Source organism: Ascaphus truei, assembly GCF_040206685.1.
Source record: "Ascaphus truei isolate aAscTru1 chromosome 3 unlocalized genomic scaffold, aAscTru1.hap1 SUPER_3_unloc_6, whole genome shotgun sequence".
Lineage (NCBI taxonomy): Eukaryota > Metazoa > Chordata > Amphibia > Anura > Ascaphidae > Ascaphus > Ascaphus truei.
Window position 1 is genome coordinate 90187 of NW_027453829.1, and position 18391 is coordinate 108577.

The 18391-nt window shown below is 52.0% G+C and overlaps 1 protein-coding gene across 1 annotated transcript in view; it reads right to left on the bottom strand.

Moving 5' to 3' along the window:
• The window catches only part of LOC142473345 (E3 ubiquitin-protein ligase TRIM45-like), a 39023-nt gene extending 23727 nt beyond the window's left edge, over positions 1 to 15296 (bottom strand). The window contains exon 1 of the mRNA XM_075580582.1: positions 14075 to 15296. Coding sequence (XP_075436697.1) covers positions 14075 to 14478 — 404 coding nt within the window. The 5' untranslated portion in view covers positions 14479 to 15296. The remainder of the gene's footprint in view (positions 1 to 14074) is intronic.
• Between the last annotated feature and the right edge of the window lie 3095 nt (positions 15297 to 18391).

The following is an 18391-nucleotide window of genomic DNA, read 5'->3' on the forward strand; positions in this document are numbered from 1 at the left end:
CCGTGGTCCATATTTATCTCCTAAGGTATAGTGGAGTCTGTCTGCTGATTGAGGGATTATTACCAAAGTGATTCTTATGTCATTTTTTTGACCTGACCCGGTCTGACAGGGTATTTAAATTAACTAATTGTACTAACTCCTGGTAAGCCAATCATTTGGAAATGATGCCAAACTAGGGGTACTTTACAGGAACAAATCCTCCCTAAGTCTCCTGGTCAGAAAGCGTATCGCACAGCAGATGCTAATGCCAATTATTGACTATGGAGACATAGTATATGGCTCGGCACCTCAAACCCACCTTAGCAAACTTGACACCCTCTACAATTCAATTTGTCGTTTTGTTCTCCAATGCAACTACAACACACATCACTGCGAAATGCTCAAAGAACTAGATTGGTCATCACTATTATATAGTATATGCAAGTGATCCAATGCTAGGTAAAAACCATATTTGAATGCTGTTTTCTGTCTACCCCTAATCAAATTAAGTGTTGCCACCTAGGCAGGAAACACCCTGTGTAGAAAACCATTTGTTTGAATGTGCCTCAGATGTGCTAATTAAGCAGACAGAACCACACTGTCAGGTGACTTTTTAGGCCTATATAAACCCAGTCAGAACAGCTAGTCTGCTTGCAGCCCATATCCAAGTGGCCCATTATAAGTGGCATGACTACTGAACAACTGAAGTTTAAAAGGAAGTTAGTGGCCCATTATAAGTGGCATGACTACTGAACAACTGAAGTTTAAAAGGAAGTTAGTGGCCCATTATAAGTGGCATGACTACTGAACAACTGAAGTTTAAAAGGAAGTTCTGAAGAAGTGAGGAAGAAGTGGACACCTCATCTGGCCCTGATTCCTGCATTTGAACTACGCTGGAAAGGAGGATATCATCAATACCAGACTGCATCATTACTGCTGTGATGCTGCCTTTACCATTTATATTTGCTGTGACTTCACTTCTTCTCAAATTATGCACTTCTTTTTACCAGCCTCAGTATGTCTCTAACTCCATTCATATATCTCCATCTCTCCTTCCTTCATCACTTCTCAGTTCACATGAACTCCTTTCTTACCTGCGTCCTCTCACACCACACAGCGATATCCCCTGCACTAAAACACACCCCTACAAATCATCCTCACACATTCTCTTTCTATCCATGCTTCTCCTCCTTGCTTCTGGGGATATCTCTCCCAATCCTGGTCCCTGTCTTATTCCTATATGCGCTCGTCCTCGCCTGCCAACTGCAACCTCTACTCCTTCTGGTGTCAATCCCTCCAACCTCATACCCATCCCCTGCCACCCTCCCTCCTCTCTCCCTTTCTCCTGTGCCCTTTGGAATGCTCGCTCCCTCTCTAACAAGTTCCTCTCTGTACATGACTTCTTTCTCTCTCACTCCCTGCTTCTCTTTGCTATAACTGAGACCTGGCTCACTCAGTCTGACTCTGCTCTGGAAGCTGCCCTCTCCTATGGTGGCCTTTCCTTCTCCCACACTCCGCGCACTGATGGCAGGGGTGGAGGCGTGGGGCTCCTGCTCTCCTCTCTCTGCCATTACCGAACCCTTCCTATTCCCCCCTCTCTTGCTTTTCCCTCCTTTGAGGCTCACACTGTCCAGATCTTCTCTCCTCTCCCTGTTCATGTGGCGGTCATCTATCGCCCACCTACCTCTACTCATCCCCCTTCTGCCTTTCTCTCTCACTTTGAATCCTGGCTCTCTTTCCTCCTCTCCTCAGACTCCCCTGTTCTTCTCCTTGGGGACTTCAATTGCCACATTGATGACCCCTCTCTCCCTTGGGCTTCCCGCTTTCTTTCTCTAACCTCTTCTTTTGGCCTTCAACAGTGGACTGCAGCCAGCACCCACAAGGATGGCCACTACTTAGACCTGGTTTTCACTAAGAACTTCTCTATCTCCGATTTCTCCATTTCCCCTTTTCCTCTCTCTGAACATCATCTCATCTCATTCTCTCTATCTCGCTTCTCCCCTTCTCCACCTCCATCTACACCCCGGTTCTGCAGAAACCTGCGCTCTATTCACTTACCTGACTTTCAGTCCACTTTACGCTCCTCCCTCTCCTCTCTCAGCTCTGCTACAGACCCCGACAACCTGGTCAGGAACTACAACTCTGTCTTGTCCTCCTCTCTTGATCTACATGCCCCACTTTCTCTCTGCCGCACTCGCCCTTCTAACCCTAGACCCTGGCTAAATTCCCACACATGCATGCTGCGTTCCTCCACTCGTTCCTCTGAACGCCTCTGGAGGAAGTCTCACACTCTCGCAGACTTCCTTCACTACAAATTTATGCTATCCTGTTTCAACTCTGCCCTCTCGCAAGCTAAACAAGCCTACTTTTCTGCACTAATCAACATGCACAAGTCTAACCCACGCCGACTGTTCTCTGTCTTTGATACTCTACTCAAACCACCCTCAGCTGCCTCTCCTTCCTCCATCTCCGCTCAGGACTTTGCTGACTATTTTAAGGAAAAGGTGGAATCCATACGTCAGAACAACCCCTCTGTTTCTTCCTCCCATCATACACCTCTTCCTAACTCTCCTCCTGCCTTCCTTGACTCTTTTTCCACTGTCTCAGAGGAGGATGTGTCGCTGTTGATCGCCACTTCTCCCTCTACCACTTGCCCTCTTGACCCCATTCCCTCCCATCTCCTAAAACCTCTAGCTCCTACTATAATCCTACTATAAGGTGTATATGCTGCGTGCCCTCTCTGTGCCCCGATATATCACACACGTGTATATGCAGTGTGTACCTCTCTGTGCTCCTGGTATATCACACAGAGGTGTATATGCTGCGTGCCCTCTCTGTGCCCCGGTATATCACACACAGGTGTATATGCAGTGTGTGCCCTCTCTGTGCCCCGGTATATCACACACAGGTGTATATGCAGTGTGTGCCCTCTCTGTGCCCCCGGTAAATCACACACAGGTGTATATGCAGGGTGTGCCCTCTCTGTGCCCCGGTATATCACACACAGGTGTATATGCAGTGTGTGCCCTCTCTGTGCCCCGGTATATCACACACAAGTGTATATGCAGTGTGTGCCCTCTCTGTGCCCCGGTATATCACACACAGGTGTATATGCAGTGTGTACCCTCTCTGTGCCCCGGTATATCACACACAGGTGTATATGCAGTGTGTGCCCTCTCTGTGCCCCGGTATATCACACACAGGTGTATATGCAGTGTGTGCCCTCTCTGTGCCCCGGTATATCACACACAGGTGTATATGCAGTGTGTACCCTCTCTGTGCCCCGGTATATCACACACAGGAATATATGCAGTGTGTACCCTCTCTGTGCCCCTGGTATATCACACACAGATGTATATGCAGTGTGCCCCCTCTGTGCCCCCGGTATCACACACACAGGTGTATATGCAGTGTGTACCCTCTCTGTTCCCCCGGTATATCACACACAGGTGTATATGCAGTGTGTGCCCTTTTTTACAGGAACAAATCCTCCCTAAGTCTCCTGGTCAGAAAGCGTATCGCACAGCAGATGCTAATGCCAATTATTGACTATGGAGACATAGTATATGGCTCGGCACCTCAAACCCACCTTAGCAAACTTGACACCCTCTACAATTCAATTTGTCGTTTTGTTCTCCAATGCAACTACAACACACATCACTGCGAAATGCTCAAAGAACTAGATTGGTCATCACTATTATATAGTATATGCAAGTGATCCAATGCTAGGTAAAAACCATATTTGAATGCTGTTTTCTGTCTACCCCTAATCAAATTAAGTGTTGCCACCTAGGCAGGAAACACCCTGTGTAGAAAACCATTTGTTTGAATGTGCCTCAGATGTGCTAATTAAGCAGACAGAACCACACTGTCAGGTGACTTTTTAGGCCTATATAAACCCAGTCAGAACAGCTAGTCTGCTTGCAGCCCATATCCAAGTGGCCCATTATAAGTGGCATGACTACTGAACAACTGAAGTTTAAAAGGAAGTTAGTGGCCCATTATAAGTGGCATGACTACTGAACAACTGAAGTTTAAAAGGAAGTTAGTGGCCCATTATAAGTGGCATGACTACTGAACAACTGAAGTTTAAAAGGAAGTTCTGAAGAAGTGAGGAAGAAGTGGACACCTCATCTGGCCCTGATTCCTGCATTTGAACTACGCTGGAAAGGAGGATATCATCAATACCAGACTGCATCATTACTGCTGTGATGCTGCCTTTACCATTTATATTTGCTGTGACTTCACTTCTTCTCAAATTATGCACTTCTTTTTACCAGCCTCAGTATGTCTCTAACTCCATTCATATATCTCCATCTCTCCTTCCTTCATCACTTCTCAGTTCACATGAACTCCTTTCTTACCTGCGTCCTCTCACACCACACAGCGATATCCCCTGCACTAAAACACACCCCTACAAATCATCCTCACACATTCTCTTTCTATCCATGCTTCTCCTCCTTGCTTCTGGGGATATCTCTCCCAATCCTGGTCCCTGTCTTATTCCTATATGCGCTCGTCCTCGCCTGCCAACTGCAACCTCTACTCCTTCTGGTGTCAATCCCTCCAACCTCATACCCATCCCCTGCCACCCTCCCTCCTCTCTCCCTTTCTCCTGTGCCCTTTGGAATGCTCGCTCCCTCTCTAACAAGTTCCTCTCTGTACATGACTTCTTTCTCTCTCACTCCCTGCTTCTCTTTGCTATAACTGAGACCTGGCTCACTCAGTCTGACTCTGCTCTGGAAGCTGCCCTCTCCTATGGTGGCCTTTCCTTCTCCCACACTCCGCGCACTGATGGCAGGGGTGGAGGCGTGGGGCTCCTGCTCTCCTCTCTCTGCCATTACCGAACCCTTCCTATTCCCCCCTCTCTTGCTTTTCCCTCCTTTGAGGCTCACACTGTCCAGATCTTCTCTCCTCTCCCTGTTCATGTGGCGGTCATCTATCGCCCACCTACCTCTACTCATCCCCCTTCTGCCTTTCTCTCTCACTTTGAATCCTGGCTCTCTTTCCTCCTCTCCTCAGACTCCCCTGTTCTTCTCCTTGGGGACTTCAATTGCCACATTGATGACCCCTCTCTCCCTTGGGCTTCCCGCTTTCTTTCTCTAACCTCTTCTTTTGGCCTTCAACAGTGGACTGCAGCCAGCACCCACAAGGATGGCCACTACTTAGACCTGGTTTTCACTAAGAACTTCTCTATCTCCGATTTCTCCATTTCCCCTTTTCCTCTCTCTGAACATCATCTCATCTCATTCTCTCTATCTCGCTTCTCCCCTTCTCCACCTCCATCTACACCCCGGTTCTGCAGAAACCTGCGCTCTATTCACTTACCTGACTTTCAGTCCACTTTACGCTCCTCCCTCTCCTCTCTCAGCTCTGCTACAGACCCCGACAACCTGGTCAGGAACTACAACTCTGTCTTGTCCTCCTCTCTTGATCTACATGCCCCACTTTCTCTCTGCCGCACTCGCCCTTCTAACCCTAGACCCTGGCTAAATTCCCACACATGCATGCTGCGTTCCTCCACTCGTTCCTCTGAACGCCTCTGGAGGAAGTCTCACACTCTCGCAGACTTCCTTCACTACAAATTTATGCTATCCTGTTTCAACTCTGCCCTCTCGCAAGCTAAACAAGCCTACTTTTCTGCACTAATCAACATGCACAAGTCTAACCCACGCCGACTGTTCTCTGTCTTTGATACTCTACTCAAACCACCCTCAGCTGCCTCTCCTTCCTCCATCTCCGCTCAGGACTTTGCTGACTATTTTAAGGAAAAGGTGGAATCCATACGTCAGAACAACCCCTCTGTTTCTTCCTCCCATCATACACCTCTTCCTAACTCTCCTCCTGCCTTCCTTGACTCTTTTTCCACTGTCTCAGAGGAGGATGTGTCGCTGTTGATCGCCACTTCTCCCTCTACCACTTGCCCTCTTGACCCCATTCCCTCCCATCTCCTAAAACCTCTAGCTCCTACTATAATCCTACTATAAGGTGTATATGCTGCGTGCCCTCTCTGTGCCCCGATATATCACACACGTGTATATGCAGTGTGTACCTCTCTGTGCTCCTGGTATATCACACAGAGGTGTATATGCTGCGTGCCCTCTCTGTGCCCCGGTATATCACACACAGGTGTATATGCAGTGTGTGCCCTCTCTGTGCCCCGGTATATCACACACAGGTGTATATGCAGTGTGTGCCCTCTCTGTGCCCCCGGTAAATCACACACAGGTGTATATGCAGGGTGTGCCCTCTCTGTGCCCCGGTATATCACACACAGGTGTATATGCAGTGTGTGCCCTCTCTGTGCCCCGGTATATCACACACAAGTGTATATGCAGTGTGTGCCCTCTCTGTGCCCCGGTATATCACACACAGGTGTATATGCAGTGTGTACCCTCTCTGTGCCCCGGTATATCACACACAGGTGTATATGCAGTGTGTGCCCTCTCTGTGCCCCGGTATATCACACACAGGTGTATATGCAGTGTGTGCCCTCTCTGTGCCCCGGTATATCACACACAGGTGTATATGCAGTGTGTGCCCCCTCTGTGCCCCGGTATATCCCACACAGGTGTATATGCAGTGTGTGCCCTCTCTGTGCCCCCGGTATATCACACACAGGTGTATATGCTGCGTGCCCCCTCAGTGTGTGATATACCGGGGGCACAGAGAGGGTACACACTGCATATACACCTGTGTGTGATATACCAGGGGCACAGAGAGGGCACACACTGCATATACACCTGTGTGTGATATACCGGGGGCACAGAGAGGGCACACACTGCATATACACCTGTGTGTGATATACCGGGGCACAGAGAGGGCACACACAGCATATACACCTGTGTATGATATACCTGGGGCACAGAGACTGCAGCCAGCACCCACAAGGATGGCCACTACTTAGACCTGGTTTTCACTAAGAACTTCTCTATCTCCGATTTCTCCATTTCCCCTTTTCCTCTCTCTGACCATCATCTCATCTCATTCTCTCTATCTCGCTTCTCCCCTTCTCTACCTCCATCTACACCCCGGTTCTGCAGAAACCTGCGCTCTATTCACTTACCTGACTTTCAGTCCACTTTACGCTCCTCCCTCTCCTCTCTCAGCTCTGCTACAGACCCCGACAACCTGGTCAGGAACTACAACTCTGTCTTGTCCTCCTCTCTTGATCTACATGCCCCACTTTCTCTCTGCCGCACTCGCCCTTCTAACCCTAGACCCTGGCTAAATTCCCACACGCGCATGCTGCATTCCTCCACTCGTTCCTCTGAACGCCTCTGGAGGAAGTCTCACACTCTCGCAGACTTCCTTCACTACAAATTTATGCTATCCTATTTCAACTCTGCCCTCTCGCAAGCTAAACAAGCCTACTTTCGTCACTAATCAACATGCACAAGTCTAACCCACGCCGACTGTTCTCTGTCTTTGATACTCTACTCAAACCACCCTCAGCTGCCTCTCCTTCCTCCATCTCTGCTCAGGACTTTGCTGACTATTTTAAGGAAAAGGTGGAATCCATACGTCAGAACAACCCCTGTTTCTTCTTCCCATCCTACACCTCTTCCTAACTCTCCTCCTGCCTTCCTTGACTCTTTTTCCACTGTCTCAGAGGAGGATGTGTCGCTGTTGATCGTCACTTCTCCCTCTACCACTTGCCCTCTTGACCCCATTCCCTCCCATCTCCTAAAACCTCTTGCTCCTACTATAATCCTACTATAAGGTGTATATGCTGCGTGCCCTCTTTGTGCCCCGATATATCACACACGTGTATATGCAGTGTGTACCTCTCTGTGCTCCTGGTATATCACACAGAGGTGTATATGCTGCGTGCCCTCTCTGTGCCCCGGTATATCACACACAGGTGTATATGCAGTGTGTGCCCTCTCTGTGCCCCGGTATATCACACACAGGTGTATATGCAGTGTGTGCCCTCTCTGTGCCCCCGGTAAATCACACACAGGTGTATATGCAGGGTGTGCCCTCTCTGTGCCCCGGTATATCACACACAGGTGTATATGCAGTGTGTGCCCTCTCTGTGCCCCGGTATATCACACACAAGTGTATATGCAGTGTGTGCCCTCTCTGTGCCCCGGTATATCACACACAGGTGTATATGCAGTGTGTACCCTCTCTGTGCCCCGGTATATCACACACAGGTGTATATGCAGTGTGTGCCCTCTCTGTGCCCCGGTATATCACACACAGGTGTATATGCAGTGTGTGCCCTCTCTGTGCCCCGGTATATCACACACAGGTGTATATGCAGGGTGTGCCCTCTCTGTGCCCCGGTATATCACACACAGGTGTATATGCAGTGTGTACCCTCTCTGTGCCCCGGTATATCACACACAGGTGTATATGCAGTGTGTGCCCTCTCTGTGCCCCGGTATATCACACACAGGTGTATATGCAGTGTGTGCCCTCTCTGTGCCCCGGTATATCACACACAGGTGTATATGCAGTGTGTACCCTCTCTGTGCCCCGGTATATCACACACAGGAATATATGCAGTGTGTACCCTCTCTGTGCCCCTGGTATATCACACACAGATGTATATGCAGTGTGCCCCCTCTGTGCCCCCGGTATATCACACACACAGGTGTATATGCAGTGTGTACCCTCTCTGTTCCCCCGGTATATCACACACAGGTGTATATGCAGTGTGTGCCCTCTCTGTGCCCCCGGTATATCACACACAGGTGTATATGCAGTGTGTACCCTCTCTGTGCCCCGGTATATCACACAGGTGTATGTGCTGCGTGCCCTCTTTGTGCTCCCGGTATATCACACACAGGTGTATATGCAGTGTGTGCCCTCTCTGTGCCCCGGTATATCACACCCAGGTGTATATGCTGTGTGCCCTCTCTGTGCCCCCGGTATATCACACACAGGTGTATATGCAGTGTGTGCCCTCTCTGTGCCCCGGTATATCACACCCAGGTGTATATGCTGTGTGCCCTCTCTGTGCCCCCGGTATATCACACACAGGTGTATATGCAGTGTGTGGCCTCTCTGTGCCCTGGTATATCACACACAGGTATATATGCAGTGTGTGCCCTCTCTGTGCCCCCGGTATATCACGCACAGGTGTATATGCAGTGTACCCTCTCTGTGCCCTGGTATATCACACACAGGTGTATATGCAGTGTGTGCCCTCTCTGTGCCCCGGTATATCACACACAGGTGTATATGCAGTGTGTGCCCTCTCTGTGCCCCGGTATATCACACACAGGTGTATATGCAGTGTGTGCCCTGTCTGTGCCCCCGGTATCACACACACAGGTGTATATGCAGTATGTACCTCTCTGTACTCCTGGTATATCACACACACAGGTGTATATGCAGTGTGTACCCTCTCTGTTCCCCCGGTATATCCCACACAGGTGTATATGCTGTGTGCCCTCTCTGTGCCCCGGTATATCACACACAGGTGTATATGCAGTGTGTGAACTCTCTGTGCCCCCGGTATATCACACACACAGGTGTATATGCTGCGTGCCCTCTCTGTGCCCCGGTATATCACACACACAGGTGTATATGCAGTGTGTGCCCCGGTATATCACACACAGGTGTATATGCAGTGTGTGCCCTCTCTGTGCCCCAGTATATCACACACAGGTGTATATGCTGCGTGCCCTCTCTGTGCCCCCGGTATATCGCACACAGGTATATATGCAGTGTGTGCCCTCTCTGTGCCCCGGTATATCACACACAGGTGTATATGCAGTGTGCCCTCTCTGTGCCCCCGGTATATCACACACAGGTGTATATGCTGTGTGCCCTCTCTGTGCCCCCGGTATATCACACACAGGTGTATATGCAGTGTGTACCCTCTCTGCGCCCCGGTATATCACACCCAGGTGTATATGCTGTGTGCCCTCTCTGTGCCCCCGGTATATCACACACAGGTGTATATGCAGTGTGTACCCCCTCGGTGCCCCGGTATATCACACACAGGTGTATATGCAGTGTGTACCCTCTCTGTGCCCCCGGTATATCACACACAGGTGTATATGCTGCGTGCCCTCTCAGTGCCCCGGTATATCGCACACAGGTGTATATGCAGTGTGTGCCCTCTCTGTGCCCCCGGTATATCACGCACAGGTGTATATGCAGTGTACCCTCTCTGTGCCCTGGTATATCACACACAGGTGTATATGCAGTGTGTGCCCTTTCTGTGCCCCGGTATATCACACACAGGTGTATATGCAGTGTGTGCCCTCTCTGTGCCCCCGGTATATCACACACAGGTGTATATGCAGGGTGTGCCCTCTCTGTGCCCCGGTATATCACACACAGGTGTATATGCAGTGTGTGCCCTCTCTGTGCCCCTGGTATATCACACACAGGTGTATATGCAGTGCGTGCCCTCTCTGTGCCCCGGTATATCCCACACAGGTGTATATGCAGTGCGTGCCCTCTCTGTGCCCCGGTATATCCCACACAGGTGTATATGCAGTGCGTGCCCTCTCTGTGCCCCGGTATATCCCACACAGGTGTATATGCAGTGTGTGCCCTCTCTGTGCCCCCGGTATATCACACACAGGTGTATATGCTGCGTGCCCTCTCAGTGTGTGATATACCGGGGGCACAGAGAGGGTACACACTGCATATACACCTGTGTGTGATATACCAGGGGCACAGAGAGGGCACACACTGCATATACACCTGTGTGTGATATACCGGGGGCACAGAGAGGGCACACACTGCATATACACCTGTGTGTGATATACCGGGGCACAGAGAGGGCACACACAGCATATACACCTGTGTATGATATACCTGGGGCACAGAGACTGCAGCCAGCACCCACAAGGATGGCCACTACTTAGACCTGGTTTTCACTAAGAACTTCTCTATCTCCGATTTCTCCATTTCCCCTTTTCCTCTCTCTGACCATCATCTCATCTCATTCTCTCTATCTCGCTTCTCCCCTTCTCCACCTCCATCTACACCCCGGTTCTGCAGAAACCTGCGCTCTATTCACTTACCTGACTTTCAGTCCACTTTACGCTCCTCCCTCTCCTCTCTCAGCTCTGCTACAGACCCCGACAACCTGGTCAGGAACTACAACTCTGTCTTGTCCTCCTCTCTTGATCTACATGCCCCACTTTCTCTCTTCCGCACTCGCCCTTCTAACCCTAGACCCTGGCTAAATTCCCACACGCGCATGCTGCGTTCCTCCACTCGTTCCTCTGAACGCCTCTGGAGGAAGTCTCACACTCTCGCAGACTTCCTTCACTACAAATTTATGCTATCTTGTTTCAACTCTGCCCTCTCGCAAGCTAAACAAGCCTACTTTTCTTCACTAATCAACATGCACAAGTCTAACCCACGCCGACTGTTCTCTGTCTTTGATACTCTACTCAAACCACCCTCAGCTGCCTCTCCTTCCTCCATCTCCGCTCAGGACTTTGCTGACTATTTTAAGGAAAAGGTGGAATCCATACGTCAGAACAACCCCTCTGTTTCTTCTTCCCATCCTACACCTCTTCCTAACTCTCCTCCTGCCTTCCTTGACTCTTTTTCCACTGTCTCAGAGGAGGATGTGTCGCTGTTGATCGTCACTTCTCCCTCTACCACTTGCCCTCTTGACCCCATTCCCTCCCATCTCCTAAAACCTCTTGCTCCTACTATAATCCTACTATAAGGTGTATATGCTGCGTGCCCTCTCTGTGCCCCGATATATCACACACGTGTATATGCAGTGTGTACCTCTCTGTGCTCCTGGTATATCACACAGAGGTGTATATGCTGCGTGCCCTCTCTGTGCCCCGGTATAACACACACAGGTGTACAGTATATGCAGTGTGTGCCCTCTCTGTGCCCCGGTATATCACACACAGGTGTATATGCAGTGTGTGCCCTCTCTGTGCCCCGGTATATCACACACAGGTGTATATGCAGTGTGTACCCTCTCTGTGCCCCGGTATATCACACACAGGTGTATATGCAGTGTGTGCCCTCTCTGTGCCCTGGTATATCACACACAGGTGTATATGCAGTGTGTACCCTCTCTGTGCCCCGGTATATCACACACAGGTGTATATGCAGTGTGTGCCCTCTCTGTTTCCCCGGTATATCACACACAGGTGTATATGCAGTGTGTGCCCTCTCTGTGCCCCGGTATATCACACACAGGTGTATATGCAGTGTGTGCCCTCTCTGTGCCCCGGTATATCACACACAGGTGTATATGCAGTGTGTGCCCTCTCTGTGCCCCGGTATATCCCACCCAGGTGTATATGCAGTGTGTGCCCTCTCTGTGCCCCGGTATATCACACACAGGTGTATATGCTGCGTGCCCTCTCTGTGCCCCCGGTAAATCACACACAGGTATATATGCAGTGTGTGCCCTCTCTGTGCCCTGGTATATCACACACAGGTGTATATGCAGTGTGTGCCCCCTCGGTGCCCCGGTATATCACACACAGGTGTATATGCTGCGTGCCCTCTCTGTGCCCCGGTATATAACACACAGGTGTATATGCAGTGTGTGCCCTCTCAGTGCCCCGGTATATCACACACAGGTGTATATGCAGTGTGTGCCCTCTCTGTGCCCCGGTATATCACACACAGGTGTATATGCAGTGTGTGCCCTCTCAGTGCCCCGGTATATCACACACAGGTGTATATGCAGTGTGTGCCCTCTCTGTGCACCAGGTATATCACACACAGGTGTATATGCAGTGTGTGCCCTCTCTGTGCCCCGGTATATCACACACAGGTGTATATGCAGTGTGTGCCCTCTCTGTGCACCAGGTATATCACACACAGGTGTATATGCAGTGTGTGCCCTCTCTGTGCCCCGGTATATCACACACAGGTGTATATGCAGTGTGTGCCCTCTCTGTGCCCCGGTATATCCCACACAGGTGTATATGCAGTGTGTGCCCTCTCTGTGCCCCCGGTATATCACACACAGGTGTATATGCAGTGTGTGCCCTCTCTGTGCCCCCGGTATATCACACACAGGTGTATATGCAGTGTGTGCCCTCTCTGTGCGCCGGTATATCACACACAGGTGTACATGCTGCGTGCCCTCTCTGTGCCCCCGGTATATCACACACAGGTGTATAGGCAGTGTGTGCCCTCTCTGTGCCCCGGTATATCACACACAGGTGTATATGCAGTGTGTGCCCTCTCTGTGCCCCCGGTATATCACACACAGGTGTATAGGCAGTGTGTGCCCTCTCTGTGCCCCGGTATATCACACACAGGTGTATATGCAGTGTGTGCCCTCTCTGTGCCCCCGGTATATCACACACAGGTGTATATGCAGTGTGTGCCCTCTCTGTGCGCCGGTATATCACACACAGGTGTACATGCTGCGTGCCCTCTCTGTGCCCCCGGTATATCACACACAGGTGTATAGGCAGTGTGTGCCCTCTCTGTGCCCCGGTATATCACACACAGGTGTATATGCAGTGTGTGCCCTCTCTGTGCCCCCGGTATATCACACACAGGTGTATAGGCAGTGTGTGCCCTCTCTGTGCCCCGGTATATCACACACAGGTGTATATGCAGTGTGTGCCCTCTCTGTGCCCCCGGTATATCACACACAGGTGTATATGCAGTGTGTGCCCTCTCTGTGCACCAGGTATATCACACACAGGTGTATATGCAGTGTGTGCCCTCTCTGTGCCCCGGTATATCACACACAGGTGTATATGCAGTGTGTGCCCTCTCTGTGCCCCGGTATATCCCACACAGGTGTATATGCAGTGTGTGCCCTCTCTGTGCCCCCGGTATATCACACACAGGTGTATATGCAGTGTGTGCCCTCTCTGTGCCCCCGGTATATCACACACAGGTGTATATGCAGTGTGTGCCCTCTCTGTGCGCCGGTATATCACACACAGGTGTACATGCTGCGTGCCCTCTCTGTGCCCCCGGTATATCACACACAGGTGTATAGGCAGTGTGTGCCCTCTCTGTGCCCCGGTATATCACACACAGGTGTATATGCAGTGTGTGCCCTCTCTGTGCCCCCGGTATATCACACACAGGTGTATATGCAGTGTGTGCCCTCTCTGTGCGCCGGTATATCACACACAGGTGTATATGCTGCGTGCCCCCCTTGTCCCCTCACCTGTGCGCCTGGCAGCAGAACCCGCACATATTCACACTGCAGTCCTGGCACCTCCTCTCTGCCTTCCCATCTCCGCACAGATCACAGGGTACCTCCTGCCCCCCGCTCCGCAGCCGCTCCAGCAGCACCTCCCCCTCTGCCAGCAGGTCTGGTAACAGCTCTTCTACCCCTCCTGGGGGCAGTGCCACCTCTGCATCACACACGGGGCACAGGACGCTCTTCTGGGGCACCTCGTGTTTCCCGGAGACCCCCAGGGTGCTTAAGGGCTCCAGCTTGTGCAGGCAGCTCAGGCACAGGGTGTGCAGGCAGGGCAGGATCCGGGGCCCAGAGTACTTCTCGTGGCACCGTGGACAGCGTGTCTGGATCTGGGCTACTGCCCCGTCTGTGGCACCAGTCTCCGACATCCTCACCGAGGACAGAAACCCAGTAAACTCCCAGGAACTGGCTGCAGCTCTTCTCTAACCAGCAGGGTCTGAAATACTTAACTGGCCTGGTCTGGGTCAGAACCAGAAATCCAGAAACAGATCAGGACATGGATGATGATCCCAGCATCTGACTCAGGACAGAACCAGTGATTCAACATCTGATTCAGGACAGAACCAGTGATCCAACATCTGATTCAGGACAGAACTGGTGATCCAACATCTGATTCAGGGCAGAACTGGTGATTCCATCAGAAGATCTGAACCAGAACCCTAATACCCAGCGGCAGATAAGTCCATAAGCAGGCCCGGTCTGAACTGGTAAATCTGAGTCTGCTTAAATCACACATCTCCAACTCAGTCACAGATCTGCAGCAGAAGTTGCAAATACAGCAAAAGATCTTGGTCAGAACCACTAAATGCAGCTCCAGATCTGGGTCAGAACCACTAAACAAAGCTCCAGATCTGGGTCAGAACCACTAAACGCAGCTCCAGATCTGGGTCCGAACCTCTGATCTTGCAGTAGATGAGTGTGGCATGCTGATCCAGCTGACCTGCAGTGGGGTCCTGAGCCTGGCAGTGGGGCAGGGGGGGGAGGTGTGACCCCTGTAGAGGCCCCGGGCTCCTGCCCCTCCTCCTCTCCCTGCAGGAATGTGTGCAGACTCCAGCCTTGCATTGTACTTACATAGCGCTGTTACCAGCCTCCGGTGAGAGACCCCGCGCACAGGGAGCGCAGCAAGTGCCCGCTGATTGCCAGCTCTTGGGGTTTAGAAAGGGCATTGGGTGTGTAACCCTTCACTGCCAGAGTGGTCTAATAGGCAATGCATTGCTCCAGCAGCGATGGGGTTAACACAGTCCCAAAGTGACCAGAACAGCCCTCCCTCTGCCTCAGTATTGCACATACCTCAGTACTGCACACGCCTCCAGCTCTCAGCAGCTGCTCCAACTTTGTCCAGTACTATTTTGGTGACAGAACCGGGGGAAAGAATACTCTCCGAAACTCCGAAGTAATAAATCAGACATTGTATCCCCCGGGTCTCACCCAGGACTTCTGTGAATAAACCTGTTTTTCGTTCTTGTAATACACAAAGTCGGATTGTATATAAGGGCATCGTCGCTCTCCCACGCAGAGTTTGTTATATTTATGTAGCCCCCTTTCCCCCGTGTCTAGGGTGACCACGTGTGGTGCGCTGTTACCTGTAGGCTCACAGGAGGCCTGATCCTCCGCTGCAGGGAGCCTGGGGTGTACCTGGTTCGTTCGGTGACAGCGCCTCCACCTGTGAGGGATCCTAGTGTAACACACTTTCCCCCACCCCCCTGAGAGATGTGTAGCTACAGCGTATGTGCGGTGCGTTACCTGCGGCTCACAGGAGGCCTGAGCCTCCGCTGCTGGGAACCTGGGGCGCACCCGGATCGATGCTCGGTGGCGCCTCCACCTGTACGGGATTCTATATGTAGAATAACCCCGTTACCGGACACATAATAACGAGTACACACTGGGTCACGCAGAACAAGTTCACTATATGGCGCTTATATATGGTTACAGCTACCCAGCAGGCCTCGCACGGCCGTAACCCCTCACCGTGTCCACACCCCGTAGGGTATACCGTCCCCGAGGTGCTGAGGTGCTCTTGGACACGAACCTCCCCAGTGTCCCGCATGGATTGTACCACCGTATGCAGTGTTTCTTTGTTGCAGGTGTCTGGTCCCTGATCACCTGTGAACAGGAGACAGTTGTGTCCTGTCTGTGTCGCTCACTCTAGTACTACAGGGCAGTGTCCCTATCTATGGGCTTGTCCCCGCAGCAACCACAAGCTGAGGGGAGTCGAGGCCGAATGGGGATTTCTGGCCTAGTGCAGGAGCCACAGACCCCTGCACACACAAACTACCCCTTCCTTGTCCCAACTCCGACTGACGAGCGTGTCCTTTGCCTGTGAAATGTATCCACTCAAGAAGGGGAATGCTGCAGCCCCATTGGCTGTGTGGGGCCATGTGTTTCTGCAGCCCCAGTGGCTGCTGGGGGTTGTAGTCCCCGTGGAGCACCTTTCCTATTAGCCGCCTCGCGCGCTATTGTACTGCGCATGTCCCAATTGGAAATGGCCGCTCCTTCTGCGCATGTGCACGCACATCCAACATGGCCAGCTCACGCCTCCCCGCAATGTCACCTGCTGCAGCAGAGGTGAAACGCTGGCTCTCGCCACGAACAAGGCGGGACCCCGGTACTGAGGTGGGAAAGTATAAAACTGCGCACCCACCGCAGCGGGGGCACGCCTGGAGGGTGGGCGGGGGCACGCCTGGAGGGTGGGCTGTCAGTGTGGGTTAGTTGCGATACTTGCCGAGGTCGTAGGGAGGAGCCCGTGGGGTGGTCAGTGTCCGTAATGCCGAGGTCAGGAATGGGGAAGTACGCATAGTCGGGAGCAAGCCGGGGTCGTTATCCAGAGAGGGGTCCTAAGTCAAGCCGGGTCGTTATCCAGAGAGGGGTCCTAAGTCAAGCCGGGGTCGTTATCCAGAGAGGGGTCCTAAGTCAAGCGGGGTCATTATCCAGAGAGGGGTCCTAAGTCAAGCCGGGGTCGTTATCCAGAGAGGGGTCCTAAGTCAAGCCGGGGTCGTTATCCAGAGAGGGGTCCTAAGTCAAGCGGGGTCGTTATCCAGAGAGGGGTCCTAAGTCAAGCGGGGTCGTTATCCAGAGAGGGGTCCTAAGTCAAGCCGGATCGGTACACGTGAAATCAAGGGAGCAAGGCAAGGCCGAGGCTAGGAACAGAACTTGGAAAGCACGAGGCTACCAGGAACGATGCTCAGCAATGTGGGACTGAGAGAGTTGGCTAGATATAGGAGAGCTGAGTCAATGAGAAAGAGGGGAGGAGCGGAGGCGCGGCCTCCACGGAGGCAGGGATTGGTTGCACGGTGCAGGGGACAGGTGGGAGAGAATTGCCTTGCAGCTGTTCGATGTCACGTGAGTGCGCCGCGGTGACGGACACGCGTCGCTGGGGGCGGTGCCAACTTCCGTGGCCGGGTACAAGGAGCTCCGTGCGTGCGCGCGCTCTGTAAGCGGCGCGGAGGTGTGTGGAGCAGCAGGTAAGGAGGGAACACGCCGGGGGGGACGCGTTCCCCGATTCCTTACAAGAGGTAAGGGGGACAAGGGGAAGACCTGGCTACACTAGCAATGCTGGATAACCCCGTCACAGGACCAATACAAGTTACACGCACACAGTATATGAAAACAGGTTTTACTGAACACATATAAAACTGTACAACGACATGTATCATACAGACCTCACCGGGCCTCACTCCCACATAGTGCCCCACTGTCCCATCACCTTGTACACATCCCCGTGCAGTTCCCCCAAAGTACTGAGGAGCGCTGGGCACCTAAACGCCCGGTGTCCACAGAGCTATGTCCCCCCCAAAGTGTGTGGCAACGCTGCCCACAGTAGGTGTTATAGTTGGTACACTTGTTGGAGTTGTGATACCTGCCGGGTGCTCCAGCACCCGGTACCACCAGCTGATGATAGAACCGTCTGGTACCGCGCCGTTGCCGTCAGCGATGGCGTCCGCCGCCATGTGGGGTGGTTTCCAGCTGGAGAGTCCCACCGTGTGGAGTCTCTGTATCTTGCGTTGGTGGTTTGGTCCAGACCCCCGGCCACAAGTACTGCACGGCGTTGCTGTGTCCCTGACACTATAGATCCTAATTGTGGCAGTGTCCCTATCTAAGGGACCTGTCCCTGCAGCAACCACAATCTGATTAGAGACTCAGGGCCTACCTTGGGCCTAACGGGGCAAGCTAGGCCTAGTCCAGGGAAGCACAGCTATTTTTGTCTAAATAAATAATTTTAAATTTTTAGTAATTGCGCTTGGTTTGTTCCTGTGATCAGAGAGCAGTGACCGCCATTGTTAC